The following is an 18809-nucleotide window of genomic DNA, read 5'->3' as shown; positions in this document are numbered from 1 at the left end:
TTTCCTAGCAAATAATAAAGACATAACCTCTTGTGCAAGTAGAAACGTAAAACAACCAAAGTCACACAGTAATACAGTCTTATTTTTACTACAGAGACTGAAACCAAGAAAAAGACCTGTGACAGAAAATAAATAAACTAGACACAAGCCCACTGTTCAATTAGATCTCCAGCATTACCAGCAAGTCAGACAACTAAAATCTCCATACATAAAACACCCATAACCAAGCTATATGAAAGAACGCAGAATCAAAAATGCAGAAGTGAAAATTCAAGTGGTCTGATCCCTCTTGTGGTCATGCACTACAGTATAAATTTATTATATCTCCACATTACGTTAGCCCAGTTTCCTTTGGAAAAAAAGGGTTATGCAATCAGGCAGTTACTCAGCTCCTCCCCATCCACTCCCTCGATATCCATTACCTTATGTCAACTAAGTCAGGCAGCAGGGTAGAGGCCTCAGTGTCATGTTATTCCTCTAACAAGCCTGCACAATATATGGCCCAGGCATTACATGTTTTCCTTACAGTTAACGTGCATGGCCTGCCAGGAACAGAGATGTAGGGCTGCTCTTTCCAGCTTGTTAGGATTGCCACCTCTTTCAGCCCTCCGGATAGGCAATGCTCCACTAACGTGCATGCAGACAATGCTGGTTTCTCCTCAGACCTTGTTTATTCTGCCCTGTTCAAATCCTGCTTCGACACATTGACTTTTTCTTTTCCACCTCTAGTTTTCTTTGGCATGCATAGTCAGCATTAAATAACTGACCTTCTCAAAACCACCATGAGGTAGTATTATCCCCACATTACCAGATAAGGAAATTAAGCCACAGTAATTAATGCTTGAAGCATGCCCAAATTTCACATTCCTGATTTGAGAGTTGATTAGCATTAGTGCTATATAGGATTTCCTCTGCTCAAAGCACAGCTCCCAGGGAGCGCAGGAGCAGTTGCACACAGCCTGTGCTTCAGGGCAGTCCAAGGGGCACAGCTGGAGCCCCTGTGAAATGCCAGGCTCCAGGAACTCAGCCAACTCCACCCCAGGGCTCTCTAAAGTAACTCAAACACCTCGGGTGCTGCTCCAGCCCAATGAGGGAAGGCCAAATACCAGAACGCCAACTCCTTCTGCACCCTTCCTTCTTCCCCTGACCAAGACTTTTGGATCCAGACACAGACTCCTTGCCCAGCTAATTTCCATTTAGACACCTACACCCCTTCACCCCACGTGCAAGCACACAGACATGTGCACGCACCATCCTTACCTCTGCTCTTCCCATAGCCGCCAGCTCCCCATGCATTCATCCTTCTAGAACCTCACAACTTCCTCCGGTTCTTTAGCTCCAGTTTCTCCCCAGTCTTCCCAGCTGGTCCTAAACCCTCCTCTAGCCCAGGCATCACCCCTCCTCCCAAGTCCTCACATAGTTATACCCCTCCCCCTAAGCAAGCCCCCCTCATGATTTTTACTGCCACACAGTTAAGACTGGGAGTCAACCTCCCCTTTCAACACCCTTACAGCATAACAGAGTTTCCCAAAAAGCCACGAGATGTTTCCCACTCACATGTTCCTTGCAAAAGAGAAGGCTCCTTTGCAAAAGCTGTCAGCTGGCAGCAAAGGTTCCCACACAGACTCCATGCAATTTGAGTTCCCTAACCTCACCACAAGAAGTAAACCTCCATGGGGCTGTTCCACTCATACACCATTGAGATACTGCCCATGTGGAGACAGCTAAGTGTGGCCACGTCTGCTGTTCTGTCCTGTATTACCTTTCCCCAAAACCAGGGATTTGTTTAGCAAAATTTTAGCCCAGGGTTTGTTGCAAAAGTGGAAACAAAAGGGTTCAAACAAACACAGTAATTCTAGATCAAGCTCAACAGACAAGTATCTCTCCAGCTCCTAAATTCCTCCAAGTCTGCTCAGCTGATGACATTCACAGCAACAGCAACTCATCCTGCCACTGCTCTCAGTTCTGTTAACCTCTCTCCCCCCCTTACAGAATACAACCATATCCCAAAACTAAAGATAACTTTTCATTTTTTTCCAGGAAAAAGGGGATCTCAGGCATTTAAAGGCAGCCTCCCCCCTCCAGTTCATAGTACATCAGTCACAGGCCTATCAAACTACACAACTGCCATCAACAGTCCTCCCTGACACCATCCAAGGTGTGTAAGGACTACTTTTTTTAGTCTTTTTAAGCCTACAGACAGCTATTCCCAAAAGAATCTGAACAATTCTATTCACACAGGGCTATTCGTATGCTCACACTAAAGACTATCTAGTTGCTAGTTACCCCTACAAATTGTTCAGCTCCTAATCCCCACAAAGGTAACAATTTATTTTTTATTAATTTTTTTTTACAGAAGACACACAACACACTGCAAGTAAGGATGACAAAGACACTAAATGATTGTCTGCCTGCACTTGTCTGGGACCAGAGGTCATCCTTCTTCACCCCAGCTCTGCCAACGGCTCTTACGACACATTTAACCCCAGTGCCAAACCTTCCTGCCCAATTAGACCCAGCACTTCCCATTCCAGCTCAGCAGTCTGGAGGTGTCATCACCAGCCAAACCACTCCCTTGCCTTTTGCTGTCTAGGAACACCAGTCCTTCTTCGCCACCCAAACTGACAGCCTAGCTGCCTGGTTTGGCATTAATAAAAAAATGGAGACACGAATATTCTTAGGGCTTTGGAACTTCTACCTCAACACTGCTTCTTAAAAAACCAAACACACAACACAAAAAAACACCTGTTTCTCACTCTGCCCCATCCCCATTATTTCCTAACTCTCAGCAGAAACACTGTCTTCCTCTATAATGTTGAAGAAGTTGTCATGCTCTCATTAAGTCCAGGGTTCTGCAAATGCTTAGATATAGAATTTAATCTGAGTGCCAATCATTGTGGCAGGACTGTGGGAACAGCAAGAATCATTATCTACATGTTTCCCAATTTGGAGCCAAAATATTTATCAGATCAGATGACTTTGCTCATTGCTCCTTTGTGGCACAGGCATCTTGTTCTCACCTCTCTGAACTTAGCTGTATTCCACTGGAAAAAGACTGCAAGAATTCTCAAAAAATTCTCTCTCCCCCAATAAGTGTTATACTCAAAGGAAGAACAACTTAGAATATAATTTTCAAGTATCAAAAAATGTTCTTGGCTACAACAATTACAGTCTAATTTTGTCATATACCGGAGCAATTCCTAAGGTCTCTGCTCAGATCTGGCCTGGTAAAATGTAATTCTTGCAAAAATTTTAAAAAAGAAAAACCAAGTAGATGTCATTACAAAATTCGATTCACCCTAAGGACTACTACTTATGATTTTTACTACAGCCAGAGTGGCCTTTCCGTGAAGAAACATCCACTGTTTCCTGTATATCATCACACCAAAAAGGGAACCAGCAACATGAAACTTAGGCATTCACAACACAAGCTCAGCACCCTGCCTGTCCCATACCCTGTTACTATCAGGGAAGACATTTTTTCTTTATTTCTTAATTTCCTAACTAGATCTGAACACTGGATATGTTGCTGAACTAGCTTTTCTTCAAACATCGCTTTCAGTTGTCCTGGGGAAAAAAAAAAAACAATCCTTGCTCCAACAAAAAGCACACACACAAATGCAACTCCTGAGTACGCCAGGAGGGACCTTTCAGATCTGCTCTACTGTGAATTTACAATTACTGAGACATGCTTTTTTAAATTACTCAGGAATATATTTGCTTAATTTCATAAATATTAAATCTATGCATATGGCTTATTAACATTTGACAGCTAATGCAACCACACAGAAGCAAGTCAAATGTCCTTCTTCCTCACAAACCCACAGAATTGTTGGCTTGAATTATAATGCAGTAGGTGCAATTAAAAGAAAAAAGAAAAAGCTGTCTAATAGCAAATTGTTTAAAAGGTTATTGTTTGCCATCTTTTTGAGAAACGCTTCTTTTAATCAGAGATCTACCACACCTGTGTTAGACCGTTACCATACTGAACATTTACCATACTCAACCTTACCGTGGTAAGCATTTAGCCAACAAAAAGGGTCAAGCATGTTTGAAGCTGGACACCCAAACCCATTAGCCATCTGCAGGATCCCAGGCTGCAGATTTAGCCAGACTGAATTTTCAGAATCAAAGAAGATTTTACTTTTCAATTTACTCGTTGGAGACCCAGGATATAAGCAATAGCTTTCCTCTTGCCAAAGTCACATCTCACAAGCAGAACCGCAACTTAAATTTCCAAAATGTACTTAATAGAAATGAAGAATAGAGCTCTGCAAGCTTTGCTGAGCAGGCATGCCAACCGATAGCTCAGAGAAAGACTTTCTAAATATGTCAGTTTTAAACCAAAAGAATAATGTAACTGAAACATTAACACCACTTCTGATCCTCAGAAGTATTAAGACCATGATTCAGAGCCAAATTTAAAAGAAAATATTCACTGTCAAAACTAGATGGCAGAAGGAAATAACCTCTTGGGCATTTCAGCAGTGATTTAATCACCTCCCATGACTAACTCGGAGAGACTTTTGGAAGAGTAATGGGATGGAACGGAGTCCAAAGAGCATCTAATCCCAATTAATAAAAACAGGAATAACTCCAAAAAGACACAGAAGAAAGATGACCTAGATTTTTATTCCCTAAGAAGTCAGGAAAAAGCTTTCTTTCTGAGAGAATACATTCCACTTTAAAAAAGTTTCTCACTTTGAGGATGCAGACAGACTATGATTGTGCAACTATTTCAAATAAGCACCAGTTAATCTAACCTCCCATGGCAGAACTGACAAACGTGACTAAAAACCTCCCTGGCGTGTCTCCCATCTCCCCCAGAAGAAGCGAAGAGAATTCTCTTGAGATGTAAATTGTTGGGAATTAAATACATTACAGAGTTTTCATTACTTATCTCCCCAAAGCAAAGTAGGCATTTTTAGGACCACACAAAGTTCCCCTTCTGGTTGAGATTTTTAGCTATATGTAGTCCCAATCTGCTTTAGTCCACCAAGAGTACTTATGCTTTTCATCCAAGTAAGGATCTCCCACCCAGGAATCTAATTTGAGATGTGATATGGCAAGAGCAGCAAGAAAACAAGCCTAAGAGACAAAACAGAGCACTTTCTCTCTCAGACAAGCCAGCTTTTTAAGCATGCAGCTTCACAAAATGGTGCAAGCTAAATTACCATTATGCTAGAGGAAGGTTCTTCCTTCAACCCTATTCCTACCTTACTTGTGGACACATGCTCCTACAGACTACCCTGCACCATCTCTGATGCCTGTCTAACCATTCACAAGCCACTCCAACTCACTAGACCTGTACAAACACCACCACAATAACCTGAAAAAAAAAAGTTTATTTTCTGCTAGGTTAGCAAGCTAGATCAGCTCCTGCAAGGGTCCAGTAAGTACCAGAGGCTGGTGGCTCTTTCCTTGTGCCTGCTGCCTGTTCACAAGTTCTGCATCTACATGCAGATTTCTATAGTTCAACCAGCACTACTCATACCATCTACGCTCAGGAGCTCGCATACCACTTTTGTATTAAAAGAAAACTGGTGCCCTAAAAATCATATACATCACAGCCAACCTTTACATTCCAAATGACAGCCCTGACTACAGTATCATTGTCCTTGTATACCTTGCATGTAAGATACTTTCTTTAGGAAAAAAAGCTTGCCAAATAAAATTAAATATGTATTTAAGCACCTAATTCCCACATGCTCAAGGTAAAAGTTACAGGTCTGACAGATCCTCACTGCCTACCTCTAGTTAGACTTCTTCACTCAAACTCACTTGGCTGAAATACAATTTTACGTTATTTTCCACAGTCTCCAGGGCTTCCCCCCCCATCTTAGAAGAAAGGCATTTTCTTGAACCACACTGCAGAGAAGAATGCAGCAGGAAGCCAAGCAATCCTTTAACTTGGAAGGAGTTTAAACAAGAAGATTCTGAACTTTTTTCCAACAACTCCAGCCCCACACATTGGCATGAAACCCCTCTCCCCCCTATTCACCAGGGATGTTCCTACTTCCAACTCCTGGGGAATCTGACAGCCGCAAAACTCCAAATGCTCCTAACATTAAAATAAATATACAAATAATGAAACCTCCGTTTCTTCATTTTAGCAGCTGTTGGCACTGCAATTAATTTCTCGGAGGATGCACTTACCCCCTAATGAATCCCTGGAACAGTCATAACAGGGTGCAGGGCAGATTACAGAATCCCCACAACACAACTCGGTAAATTGATGTCTCCCCTGAGCAACACAAAGCTGGGCCTAGAGATAGTAAGCATTGGTGTTTTTGCTGTCTTCATTTGGAAACCTTATTAACAGATTAAACGAGAAATAAACACATGACCCTCTGGGAAAACAAAGGAAAAAAAAGACATTTTAATAAGAAGTCTGGACACCTTTCCGTTAAGTCTCTCTCAGACAGGAAAAAGGCATCAGAAAAGCTTCTAACAGAGCAAGTTCATTAACTACCATATAAGATTGCAGCAAACTCAAAAACACTACACTGGCAGCAGCTGAAATCAAGCCTATCAGTTTCTGCAGAGGCTGTGCTGGTACCTGTGCCCCTGTCTCCCAGAGATGTCAAGCATGGGAAAGACACTTTGCAGAGACAGCACAACAGCTGGTACGACACTGGGGAGGAAAGGGAGTTTCTTTGCTTTCGTTGGTCTGTAGACACACACATTTCCTCTCTACAAGTCAGGATAGGTCACAGGTAGCTGGAGCAGCAAGACTGGCTCCTAAAGAGAGCTTTACGTACCAGTTTCCCCCCTCCTCCCTATAGTGGGCAGTGGGACAACAAAGCTAAACCAGCAGCCCCAATTAACTACTTTTTTTACCTAAGACTTTTGTGTCTGATTGTTGGAGACCATATGGTCCAAGTTTACAGCCAACAGTAAATCTCTTTACCCAGTCCTGTTTGCAGTAACAACCTTAACATTCTTTTAATGCAGCTTTTGGTGGATGCATTTCCTTTCCTCTTTATGTAAGTAAATCAGTGGGATATGCTTAACCTGCCTCCTAAAACTCAACACAGGCAATGAAATCCAGGCAGGCAGAGTAAAAGATAATTCATGGTCTCAAATGAAGCCAGGTGGATTACAACTCCATTGGCAAGCACGCACCCAGCATCTGTACGCTCAGAAAAGACATTAGGAACCTCCTGAATAATCAAACATCGTCATGCACACACAAAGGTTTTTGAATACAATCCTTGATAGTGAACTTTTAAAAGAAGGCAAAACCATCAGTGCACCTTAGAAACTTGCAGAACTTTAATCAAGCATTTCTCCATAATTAGACACACTTTCCCCTGCACAAAAGCATCTCTAAAGCCAAGTATCTGATGCCTTGAACCTCTGTTATACTTAAGAAAATAAACTTTAAAAGACATTCATTTTTCTTGAACTGAGCATTTCCATACTAAGTCCCATCCTAGAACAACTTTTAACTGCTAATTTATCATTCTCCCTTCCAGTGACAGGGAAGATTTATAGTGGAAAAGGCCTATTTAACATTACTCGAATGCCAAAAACACATGGTATTACACTTTTGGTGATACTGGTTGAGAAGCAATAACCAAGGAAAACAAAATCCCAAGAAATAACCCCCCAAAAAAACCCCATTGCCATAACTGTAAGTAAGGCTTGGCTTAGTTCCATTGGAATAAACTGCAACGGAAGCCCAACTTGAAGGATGTTTACAGTTAAGACACACTGTCCAATTTCACTCTCGCACTCATCTGCCTGTACCTTATCTCCACCACGGCACCGCTGTGCTTATCAGCACATGAACCCTGTCCTGCCACAAGTGGCCATGAACACATTACAGAGCCCCACTGACCACAGGGAAACTGAGCATGGCAAACATGCAGCATGAGGAGAAAGTCACTGTGAGTTCTTCTAACATAGGGTCAAGCACACTGACACAGGTAAAGGACAAGGGAGGAGAAATGCTATCTGCATAAGTTGGTGCTAAGATCCAGACAAAACGTGTTGGCAGGAATAAGGTCACACTAAGAGAGAGATGGGAGCCCAGGACAGGCACTCTAACACATAGTATCTACCCCAGATGAGAGATTTAAGTGGGGAAGGGGAGAAGAAAGAACAGCCAAATCTCCAAAGCACAGGACTTCACAGCAAGGGGAACCTTCACTGCAGGCCTCTGTCAGAAAAGAAGGAACAAACAGGCCACACGTTGCCCAACAAACTGTAAAATACTTTGGGATTAACTTTGTTTATATAGGAGACTAGAAGAAAAAGGAACCAAACAAACAATGAAAAAGGCTCTTCTAGTTTCATTCTAATCAAAGGGGAAGAACCAGCTAAGAACATGAAAGTTGAAACAACTCAGCTGACAAAAAGCACAAGAAGGCAACTCTTGCAATCCTTCAGAAGGGCAAAACAGTGCTACAAAATAAAGAAAATGAACTAGCAGTAAAACCACAAGCTACCTGAAACCCAGGAGGAAGATCTGAAGCTTACCGACAAATCATCTCCGCTACAGTATAGGCTCTTTAATGATTTGAGTTTCAAAAGATTTTGCACAATCAAATCACTGAAGGTCACTTAATAAACTGAACAGCACAGTTAACAAAACGGGAAAGATCAAAGCATTAGGAAAGAAACTACTGAGAGGCAACACTGAAGGTAACATGAAAATATTCCTTCAGAAGGTCTGCAGTGAAAGAGTGAGCCGTTAAAAAGGAGCACATCAACCCACTATTCAACGAGAAGGAAAAATCTCTAACAGATGATGCCAAAATACCTGGGACATTTTCTGTATTGATCTTCATTCACTAAAATGTATTACCTGGCTAACATAACTCATACCAGAGCAAAAGGAGCAAGAACGCAAGCTAGAACTGGGAAACACATTAGAGCAACTGCTCCAAACCTCCCAAGGCAACAAAGACAAGACTCTGAATTTCCCATGGATATTTGTTGGCAAACTTCAAACAGAAAGCATGATAAAGGCAATATGCTTCTGCAAACAACCTAATAAGCTTCCATAAACCTATGGACTATATTGAGGGGTTACAGCATTAAAAGAGTACTTCAAGGTTGTCGAATCTGGTAGACATATATTTACCCTTTGAAAACTGACAAATGCAGTCCTCAACAATCATCTCTGCTCTCTGCATTATGTTTCAACAGCCTGAAGAAGGGCAAAAGCACCTGCCTCTGAAGAACAAGAAACCAAATACACAGGGAAACATGGACCAGCCAGGGTTACCAACAGATCCTGGGAAGATGCTGAAATAATCAAACAACCTGCGTATTTCAGATAATGAAACATTAAGATTCAACACAAATTTATTTAAGAACAAATCTTATCAAGCAAATGCCATTTCTTCCAATGACACTGTAACAACATAGGTAGAAAAAACGCAACTAAAGGCAATATCATTTTGGTTTAACTGGACTTTTGACACTCTTAAACTGACAGCCATATAACCTAAACGAATGCAGTACATGCTGAAGTACTGAGAGATGACTAGAAACCCATACCCAGAGACAAGTTATCATTATGTCAGTCAGAGAGAAAATAGGTACTGAGCCCATTCACACAGCTGTAATCTTTTAGCATTCTCCACTGCTACAAAAGGTAACTTGGGGTGGGAAGGCTATTTAGCAAGGAACCTACTGGAGGCAAGTCTGTATTTTGCTGTGCTTTACTTTAATTTCTTATGGTCACAAGCAATAACTCTGAAGATCTCCCAGACCTCTTGGAAAATATCAGGACAGAAAGAAGGGTCATTTTCTTAAGTTAACAGAGGAAAATCTGGGACAGTCACAAGCACTTTAATGGAGGGACTCAGAATCCAAAGTCACTTGAAGCAAGTGCAAAAGTCACTTGAAATACGTCGTTTGACAGAGCAAAAAGGTAAGAATAATCAGCTGCATAACACAACACAGAAGGCAAGGTTAAATACTGTTCTGCTCAGAGATATGTTGAGTGGTAAAGCGCTAAAGAATCTGGGGCTTATGCAGAACATAAATCACACATATCACTGAAAAAAGATAAATAAATATGTAGAGACTCATTGTCCTATTGAGATATACGAAATGCAAGTATCATATGAAAAGAACACAAAGTAATTTTGGCTCTGCCTGTTGTACTAAGGACTCAGATAGAGCACCGTGTCCAGTTCCAGTGTTCCAGAAAAATGCAAACCAAGTGGAAAAAGCCTCAAGAAAAGCAGTGAGAATAGCCCACAGATGTAAGGGGAAAAAAATTAAAAAATAATTAAAAAAAACACTGAAGAGATGAGACTGAAAGAAAGGGATTTCTTAAGTGTGGAAAATACCAAAGAGAAAGCCCCCAAAACATGCGACACATTCCTACAGAAGAGGTGTAATAGAGTTCACAAGGTGTATAAAATGCACATTAGAATTCTTAAATGCTTAAATTATATCAAATAAATTTGGATTTGAAATTAGAAGAACTATTTTCAATGGCAAGAACAGCAAACTATTGGAATAGATTGCCTAAGAAGGGTAAATCTCCATCAGAAACTTGTATTAGCTCACTTGCTTTAAGAGTTAAACATTCTCTCCTCATGCCCGGTGAATTTATGGAAGAACAAATATCAATTACCTCCCCTTTTTCCTCTCATACTTCATTCACAGGTACCTCATCTGAGCTTCCAGCTTCTAGATCAGAAGCTTCCAGCTTCTATTATCAGTTATTATGAGAATTTATTAACCATTACTAAAAAATTACTTCCACCATTAAGGCTTTGTAACATCATATGGAAATAATGATAAAAACATAACCTTTAAAGGAATTATTGGAATGATATTACAGTGGAAAAGTGACCCCACTTGAACCACATCAAGACTGAGTCCTTAATTACAACAAAAACAAAGAAATCCAGAGATCCTACACACACAGTGACTTCAACTTTACCCTCATACACTTTAAAACAGTGGTGCCCAGCTGCACAGACACACTTTGCTGGGAAGGTAAAGGAGGGGCTAACAGACCTTGCTGGGTCCAGGTAAGGTCAGACTGGGTGGGCCTGCATAGGCCTCTCCTGGCAAGCACCCTGCAGAGATACCCGGCTGGCTCAACCCTGGGCCAAGCAGAATCCAGGCTACTGATCTGGCCTTGGATAAAATGCTTGGCAAATGCAGAAGTGCAAACAACAAGAGCTGGGGGAAGCAGAGGCAGTCCTTGGGCAACTGGCAAGGAACAAGGAAAGCAAGACAAGACCCCAAATACGGTGTCAGCAGCTGGACCCAGTAAAGCATGAAACATGACTAGTTTTCTTATGCAAAGCTCAGCTACAAAAAGAACCCACTGAAAACCAAAGCAGGAGAGCAAACTGAAACATGCTGTCCTCTGCTGGAAGTGGCTCTGGAGGAGCCTGAAAGCAGAAGATCATCTAGACCACTAGCCCTTCGATCTTCCTTGAAATAGAAGATAGAAGCATCATTTTAAAGCTGCACAGCCTTGGCTGAATGTGGCTGTTACCTTCTGAACTCCAACTAATGCTCACTTCTACACAGCCAGCATCACTGTCACCAATGGGGCACTCCTGATGCCACCACCCTCTCCTATACCACCCCTACCAGGAGATCATCTGCTGCTTTCCCACACCTTCCCTTGTAGCAACGCAAGTCAGGCAACTGGATGAAAACTAACATTTTTTTCTAAGGAAATAACTCAAAATCCTTTGTTGCAACCCAGTTCATTCTGCTTCACTTCCAGTACTATATCAAGTTAAGAAAAGCTTTTGGGCTGCATCTTTTGAATGTAATTCACATGTAGTTTGAAAATATAAATAGCTCAATACACACATCACCAGAAAGATGAAAAGACACAAACAAACAAACAAACAAAACAACTGAAAAACCAGAAAGGGCTACTACTGCAGTATGAGGCTTCTAAAATGTGTGCCCAGAAAGAATTTAGTCTTGAAAACTTGCACACCGAAGACATCCAGATCTGAAATTGAATGAATTCAGACTACATATGACTTAAACCAGCTAAAGCCAGTGGTGGGAATTATTTAACCTTTCAACCTTGGGGAAAAAGAAAAAAAAACATGACCCTTGCTGCAAAAAAATACCGAATGAGTAAACAACACAATCACCACAGGTTCACGAGAGGATTTTCCAACATTGAAACCAGCATCAAGCCTTCAGGCAAAGCATTCCTCATTCAGGAGGATTAACACGACAAAAAACCAAAAGAAACCAGGTGGGGTTCTTTCCTTAATTATCCAAGCACAGTATTAAATAGAAACAAGAAGTGTTTAAATTGATGAACGCGTATCTTTCTCCACGTTCCGCGTTTCATACCCGAGGCCTCACACCCCTTCGAGGCAGGAGCCGGTGACCAGCCCCACAGCCGGGCCCCGTGTGCTCCCCGCGAGCGTTTCGCTCCGGGGCAGCGGCCGCCAGCAGTGCTTCAGCCGCGCACCGCGACCCAGCCCCCGGCCCCTGGCGGAACGGCCGGCTGCAGCGCTGCCGCCGGGAGAGGCCAACGGGGGCACAGGGCGGCCCGCAGCCGCCTCGCAAACGCCCGCACGGGCCTGGCGGGGCCGAGCGAGTGACCGCTCCCCTCAGGCCCCGCCGCCCGGTCCCCCTCGCTGAGGAGCAGCCCCAGGCCGGGGCGCCTCTCCCCTCACTGCGTCCGTTCCCCCCGGCCCCCCTCAGGGCGCGGCGGCGGCCCCACTCACAGCGTGTGCCCGCAGACGTTGACCATCAGCTTCAAGGAGGGGTTGCGGTACTTAGTGGTCTTGCACCGCGGGCAGCCCTGGTCATCCATGGCCGCCGCCGCCGCCTCCCCCTCCCTCTCTCCTTCCCTCCGCGCCTTCCGCCTTCCGCTGCGCGGTGCCCCCGCCAAAGGGGCCCGTCGGCACCGCCTGCCGCCCTGCTCGTTCCGCCCGCCGCGGGGGCCCGGCCCGGCTCGCTCCGCACCCCTCCCGGCTTCGACCACTATCAGACAGGGCCAGCCGGCGGCGGCGAGGGCCACGGCGGCCGGGCCCAGCAGGTACGAGCCGCCCCGGGCAGCACCTGCCTGGCGCCGGGGCGCGAAGGGGGGCAGGCCGGCCCGGCCTGAGAGCTCCGGTTGTAACGGGGGGGCGGGGGGCGCTCCCGCCTAATCAGTAATCAACAGGAGGCCGCTGCGGGGCGGTAGCTCCCTAGCGGGGCTCCCCTCAGCCCTGCTGCCGGCCCGGCCGAGACGCCGTACCTCACCGCGGGTAACTACCGCGGCGGCGCCTCGCACCCTCAGAGTTTTCATTCTTCGCAGCCCAGCGTCCTCCCGGCCCGGGGAAAGACGCTCGGCGGCGGCGCAGGTGAGGGGAGCCGCCGCCCGCGGGGGCGTCCCTGTGGTGGGGCGCCGCGCTCCAGGTGGAGGTGGGGAAGGAGCGGGGTGGGGGGCAGAGGAGAGGAGCGGGGCCGCTTGATTGACGGTTGCCCTGGAGACGCGGGAGCCCCCGCCCCCCCGGCGCGGCGCAGCCAATGGGCGGGCGCGGCCGGGCCAGCAGGCTGCGGTGCCATATAGTATTGCAGCGGGGCTGGGAGTCACGTTGGGGGGAGCCGCGGAGAGGAGCCCGTTTACACTACTTTGCTATAGCAGCTATCTTTAATGGTTATTGCGTGGCCGGGAGGAAACCTGATCGGCTAGAGCCGGCCGAGAGCAGGAGGAGGAGTGGACTTTCCAGAGAGATAGGAAGGGGGGAGAGGAGGAGAAGGGGACGGGGGGAAGGGGGGAAAAAAAGAAAAAGAAAAAAAAAAAGGAAAACAAACCGAAACATGTCTTCTGCCTCCCCCACGGACGAGATTACGAGCGCGGTGGAGATCAAGCAGGAAAATGTGATGGAAATCCTCTCTGAAGCCAGCAAGGTGCCCCCCGACGGGGCCGCGGCGGGAGCCCTGAACCCTGCGCCGCCGCCCCCTCCCGCCGCTGCCCCGTTCCCCATGGAGCACGCAGGCTCCGCCGCCGCCGGGGAGGAGGGAGCCGCGGACCAGGTACTGCTCCACACGGAACTCCTGGCCAGGAATCACCACGCTGCCTCGTCTCCCTCCTCCTCTTCTTCTTCTTCTTCCTCCTCCTCCTCTTCCTCGCAGACCCCCCTGGCTTTCTCCCCGGACCACGTCGCCTGCGTGTGCGAGGCGCTGCAGCAAGGTGGGAACCTGGACCGCCTGGCCAGGTTCCTGTGGTCTTTGCCCCCGAGCGATCTGCTACGTGGCAACGAGAGCCTAATGAAAGCCCGGGCGCTGGTGGCTTTCCACCAGGGCATCTACGCCGAGCTCTACAGCATCCTGGAGAGCCACAACTTCGACTCCTCCAACCACCCGCTCCTGCAGGAGCTCTGGTACAAGGCTCGCTACACCGAGGCGGAGCGAGCCCGGGGCAGACCCCTGGGGGCGGTGGACAAGTACAGGCTGCGGAGGAAATACCCGCTGCCCAGGACGATCTGGGACGGCGAGGAGACGGTCTACTGCTTCAAGGAAAAGTCCCGCAACGCGCTGAAGGAGCTCTACAAGCAGAACCGGTACCCCTCGCCGGCCGAGAAGCGCAACCTGGCCAAGATCACCGGGCTGTCCCTCACCCAGGTCAGCAACTGGTTCAAAAACCGCCGGCAGCGGGACCGCAATCCTTCGGAGACCCAGTCCAAAAGGTGAGGGCAAACTTTCCTCCCCGCCCCCTCTCCCGCCTGCCTGCCTTCCCTCTCCCGGCTCTTTCTTCCCTTGCAAACATGGCGCTTACCTTCGGTGCGCCTCGTCCTCCCCTCCTTCCCCCTCCCCGCTCCCTCGCTCCCAACACACCCACCCGGCCCGGGCACGCAGGCATGGGAGGGAGCCGCGCCGCGGCGGCAGCGCGGGGAAACTTCTCCGGGCCCCGCCGCCGCCCCGCGCTCCCGCCGCGCCCGGCCCGCGCCGCCACCCCTTCCCCGGGCCGAGTGACCCGCCGGGCGGCGCGGCGGCGAAGGGAAGGGCGGCGAGGGGGGGGGGGGGTCGCTTCCCCGCCTTGTTTTTATTTAATTGTCGCGCCTGACAGAGTTAATCATTGACGGCGGCCGGAGGACGCGCGGGGGTGTGGGGTCCCGCCGCTCGCTCTGTTTTGAAACCTGACTCGGGAGCGGGCCGGGCTCGGGTTTCAGCGGGGGAGCAGGGCCGGCCGGGCCGGGCCTCAGCGGCCGCACCGCCTGACCCGGCCCGCCGCAGGCCTCCGCCTCCAGCGCCGCGGCCGGCCGCTCCCCGCGGGGTGGGAGAGCCTCCCCAGCCCGGCCGCGCTCCGCCCGCGCCCGGCCCGGGGGCTCTGCCTCCGCACCCCCCCGCGCCGTGCTCCCTCCTTCCCTCCCTCCCCGCGGGCGGAGGGGCCGCGGCGGGGGCTCGGCGCCGCGAGGCGGGCAGGTGGAGGTGACCTCCCTGCTCCCGCCCCCCGCCTTCCTCCGGGGCAGGGAAGGGAGGGGAGAGGCGGGGGGGGGGGGGGGGAGAAAGAGCGGGGAGAGGGGGAGGAAGGGAGAAGAGAGGAAAGGAGGGAAAAAAGCGGCGGCCGGCGGAGGGCCCCAAGGCATTTCTCAACCAAGGGCGCGATTGTGCCGCCGCGGCCCCCTCTCCGCGGGACACATCAAAGGGCGAGGGGGGAGGGAGGGAGCGACCGAAAAATGCAGTCGAGGGCGGACCAGTCAGCAAAAAAAGCCCGGCGGGGCCGGGGCGGAGGGGCTCGGCGGGGCCGGGGCGGCCCCGCGGGGCGCCGCACAAAGGCCGCCCCCCAGCCCGTCCCGAGGTGCCGCCGGCGGCACCTGGGGGCAGCGCGGGCCGGGCCCCCTGCGGGGCCTCCCCCCTTTCCGCGGCCGGGGGCCCGGGGCCGGCCCGGCGGGGGCGGCGGGCTGAAGCTGGGAGGGTCGGGCGGCGCTTCCCGGTCCGCTCTCGCCTCCCGCAGCTGCTGCCCAGCGAGTTACCAAATGGCTGCGGCCGGGCCCGCGCGTGTGGGCACCCCGGGCCGGCCCGGCAGCCGGCTCGCCCGCTCGGCGGGGCTGGCCGGGGCGGGGGGTGGGGGGGTTACAAGTCCATCACCCTGTCTTTAAAGTTCCTCCTCGGCCAGCGTTTGATGTGCCCTTTTCTAAGAAACAACCCCCTTGACTTTAAATTCCTTTAAAGTGCCTTGCAAAGGCAAAACGCTGGAGAAAAATCGTTCGGGAAAACTCTCCCAAAGTGCCTGGGAGCAAGGAGCCCCCCTGGGTGCAGGGCTTGCTGGCAGGCTGTGGTAACGCAGTGTCATCTCCGTCTTTTCCCATAGCGAGTCAGACGGCAACCCTAGCACGGAAGATGAATCCAGTAAGGGGCAGGAGGATTTATCTCCCCATCCGCTCTCCAGCTCATCCGATGGCGTTACCAGCCTCAGCCTTCCCAGCCACATGGAGCCCGTCTACATGCAGCAGCTCGGAAACACTAAAATAGCCTTGAGCTCATCTGGCGTCTTGTTGAATGGAAACCTCGTGCCTGCCAGTACCTCTCCTGTCTTTCTCAATGGTAGCTCTTTTCTTCAGGGACCCAATGGTGTCATTCTCAACGGACTCAGCGTGGGGGCTTCGCAGACGGTTACCTTAAATTCGCCCAAAACCACATCAAGCGTTGTAAGCAATGGGGTGTCCATTACTGACATACTGTCGTCTTCATCAGATGATGTCAAGGACTTCAAACTCCTTCAGGCTTCGGTCCCCAATGCGGCAGCAGCCACCTTCAGCCCCAGCAACATCCCGGTCTCCTTCCCGGGATTGATACCAAGCTCAGAGGTGAAAAGGGAAAGCATACAAACTGCTGCTTCCCAAGATGGAGGCTCCGTAGTTACTTTTACTGCTCCTGTCCAAATAAACCAATATGGCATTGTCCAGATCCCCAATTCAGGAACAAATGGCCAGCTGCTGAACGGAAGCATCGGTTTTTCTTCTCTGCAGCTGCCTCCTGTTTCTGTGGCAGCTTCACAAGGTAAGAGTTTTGTCTTACAGCAAGAGGTATGAGAAAACATTGAAATCGGGCACACATAGCATTTTAAAAGCTGTGGTCTTTTTTCCTCCAAGGTACCGGGAATGTATCTCAGCCACAGCCATGCGCAGTACCTAAAACAGTACCTTTTGCTTGCCTTTATTGTGTGTTATGCTCATGGGCAGACTGTTACACGAGGCTGAGCTCCTCTACTAAGAGCAGAGAAGGAGATCTGGTAATTTACAGCCCTTTCATCTCACACTGTTGTCAAGAGGTCTGTGATACCAGCCTTCACAAATATCTGTAAACTTTACACGTTTCAGTAATTCAGAATATCCCCCATTTGCCATTGAATTCTTTTAATGAGAAGGTTCATAAAGATGAAAATTGCAGCAGCTGGAAATTGTTACTGTTGTTCTTGTGGTGGTTGTTTTGTTTTTTGGGTTTTTTTAACCAAAGCATTTCATAAAAATGAATTTTAAGTGACTATAGACACAACAAGACCAAGCAGTTACACTCTTACATTTTCTGTCCTATAATTAAGAAAGGCTAAACTGCAGGGAAACAATAGAAATGTGCAATAGCTTGTAGATAGAAAACGCGAGGGTATTTGGATAAAACTGCCCTCGGTCCAAGGGAAATACGTCATGGCAGGTTCACGTGCCAAGTGTGCAGGCTCCTCCCCAAGCTTGCTTTGGAGTTTGTCTTAACATACCATAGACTGAAACTTGCAGCCAGCCAGGAAGAATCCCTGGGGAGCACAAGCCTAGTTCTGGATCCTTGTTTTGAAGCAGGTCAGTTATAAAGCACAACCCAACAGCTTTGTTACTCATTAGCCACTGTATCTTTGGTTATGAAAATGATGAAACTGGAACGAATCCCTAGTTTCAGGAGCTGTGAGTATTATAATGAAAATCAAATTGTGCTCATGTTAGCTTATGTGAGTTATTCTTGCTGTAAGACAGGGAGGAACACTGAAGCTGTACAAATACATTTTAAATGGATGCATAATTAAAAGATCCTAAAATGTGGCACTCGCAGTCACTGGAATTTATTTGTGCATAGTTTAAACAAGATGAAAAAGAGAACACATTTGATCTGAATACGACCTGTAATTATAAAAGCCATTTAATCCGTGTGCTCCAAGGCATAAATGGACAGCCAGGAAAGGTGAGAAAGTAAGTTCTGTCCCTTAACTAGTGTGGGACTGTTGTATTTGAAAGTCTTAGGATTAATAATAAGCTCTTCTGAACATGTTCCCCATTGTTAAAAATGCCAATGCCCACTGGAGAGTGATCCACTGTATGTCTAGCCTGGTGCAGTAAGAAGTCAGGATCTGTACTTGCTGCTTTGATTTCTTTTTCTTAACATGAGATGGATGGATAGCTGGCTGTCTATTCCAAGTGGTGTGCTGCAGGCTATTTTAAGCAAGCTACAGTACAGTAAATTATATCTTACTGCCAGGTAACTTCAAGTTGTCTTGCTTTATTCTTCTAGCTTATACATATGAGTAAGATCTTCTAAAAAATCATCATTGACCAACAGAAATTAATAGGGAGTTAATATACTCCCCAGGTGAGAAACGCTTTTTCAATGCTGTTGTAAAAAATTCAGGTGTCTCCAACTGTAGCTTCTTAAAATAACGATTAAACTGCTTTTGAGAAAGAGAGGTGTAACTTTCATGGCATGTCCAGTAAAACCAACTTCGGGTCACCTCTGGCTGCCTCTTCCTGCTTTGGCTAGCTACATCATCACATGAGCAGTGCCATGGCTTTCAGCGAGGGTAGGCAGTCGCTGGGTGAATTTTCGTGGCGTGGTAGATGTGGTAGGGTTAGGTTTTTAGAAACACACAATAAAGC

The 18809-nt window shown here is 48.0% G+C and overlaps 2 protein-coding genes across 5 annotated transcripts in view; one reads left to right on the top strand and one right to left on the bottom strand.

Annotated features, from left to right (window-relative positions):
* Window positions 1-12822, bottom strand: part of MNAT1 (MNAT1 component of CDK activating kinase) — a 124215-nt gene extending 111393 nt beyond the window's left edge. For both annotated transcript variants that reach the window (XR_013929370.1, XM_080394908.1), the window contains exon 1: window positions 12690-12822. Coding sequence is in view for 1 of the 2 variants with exons in the window: in XM_080394908.1 (XP_080251034.1) it covers window positions 12690-12778 (89 nt within the window). In the remaining variant the exon portion in view is untranslated. The remainder of the gene's footprint in view (window positions 1-12689) is intronic.
* A 58-nt stretch (window positions 12823-12880) lies between these two features.
* LOC308066925 (homeobox protein SIX4-like) overlaps window positions 12881-18809 on the top strand; it is a 12375-nt gene continuing 6446 nt past the window's right edge. Inside the window, exons 1-3 of one of the 3 annotated variants that reach the window (XM_080394887.1) lie at window positions 12881-13003; window positions 13265-14639; window positions 16265-16953. In XM_080394887.1, the coding sequence (XP_080251013.1) occupies window positions 13477-14639; window positions 16265-16953 (1852 nt within the window). In that variant the 5' untranslated portion in view covers window positions 12881-13003; window positions 13265-13476. Of the gene's footprint in view, window positions 13004-13206; window positions 14640-16264; window positions 16954-18809 lie in introns of those variants that run through there. The other 2 variants (XM_080394888.1, XM_080394886.1) reach the window with 2 other exon arrangements.

This window comes from Falco punctatus (genome assembly GCF_963210335.1).
Source record: "Falco punctatus genome assembly, chromosome: 7".
In the NCBI taxonomy this organism is placed as follows: domain Eukaryota; kingdom Metazoa; phylum Chordata; class Aves; order Falconiformes; family Falconidae; genus Falco; species Falco punctatus.
The sequence above is the reverse complement of the archived record's forward strand: the minus strand, read 5'-3'. Positions and strand labels throughout refer to the sequence as shown.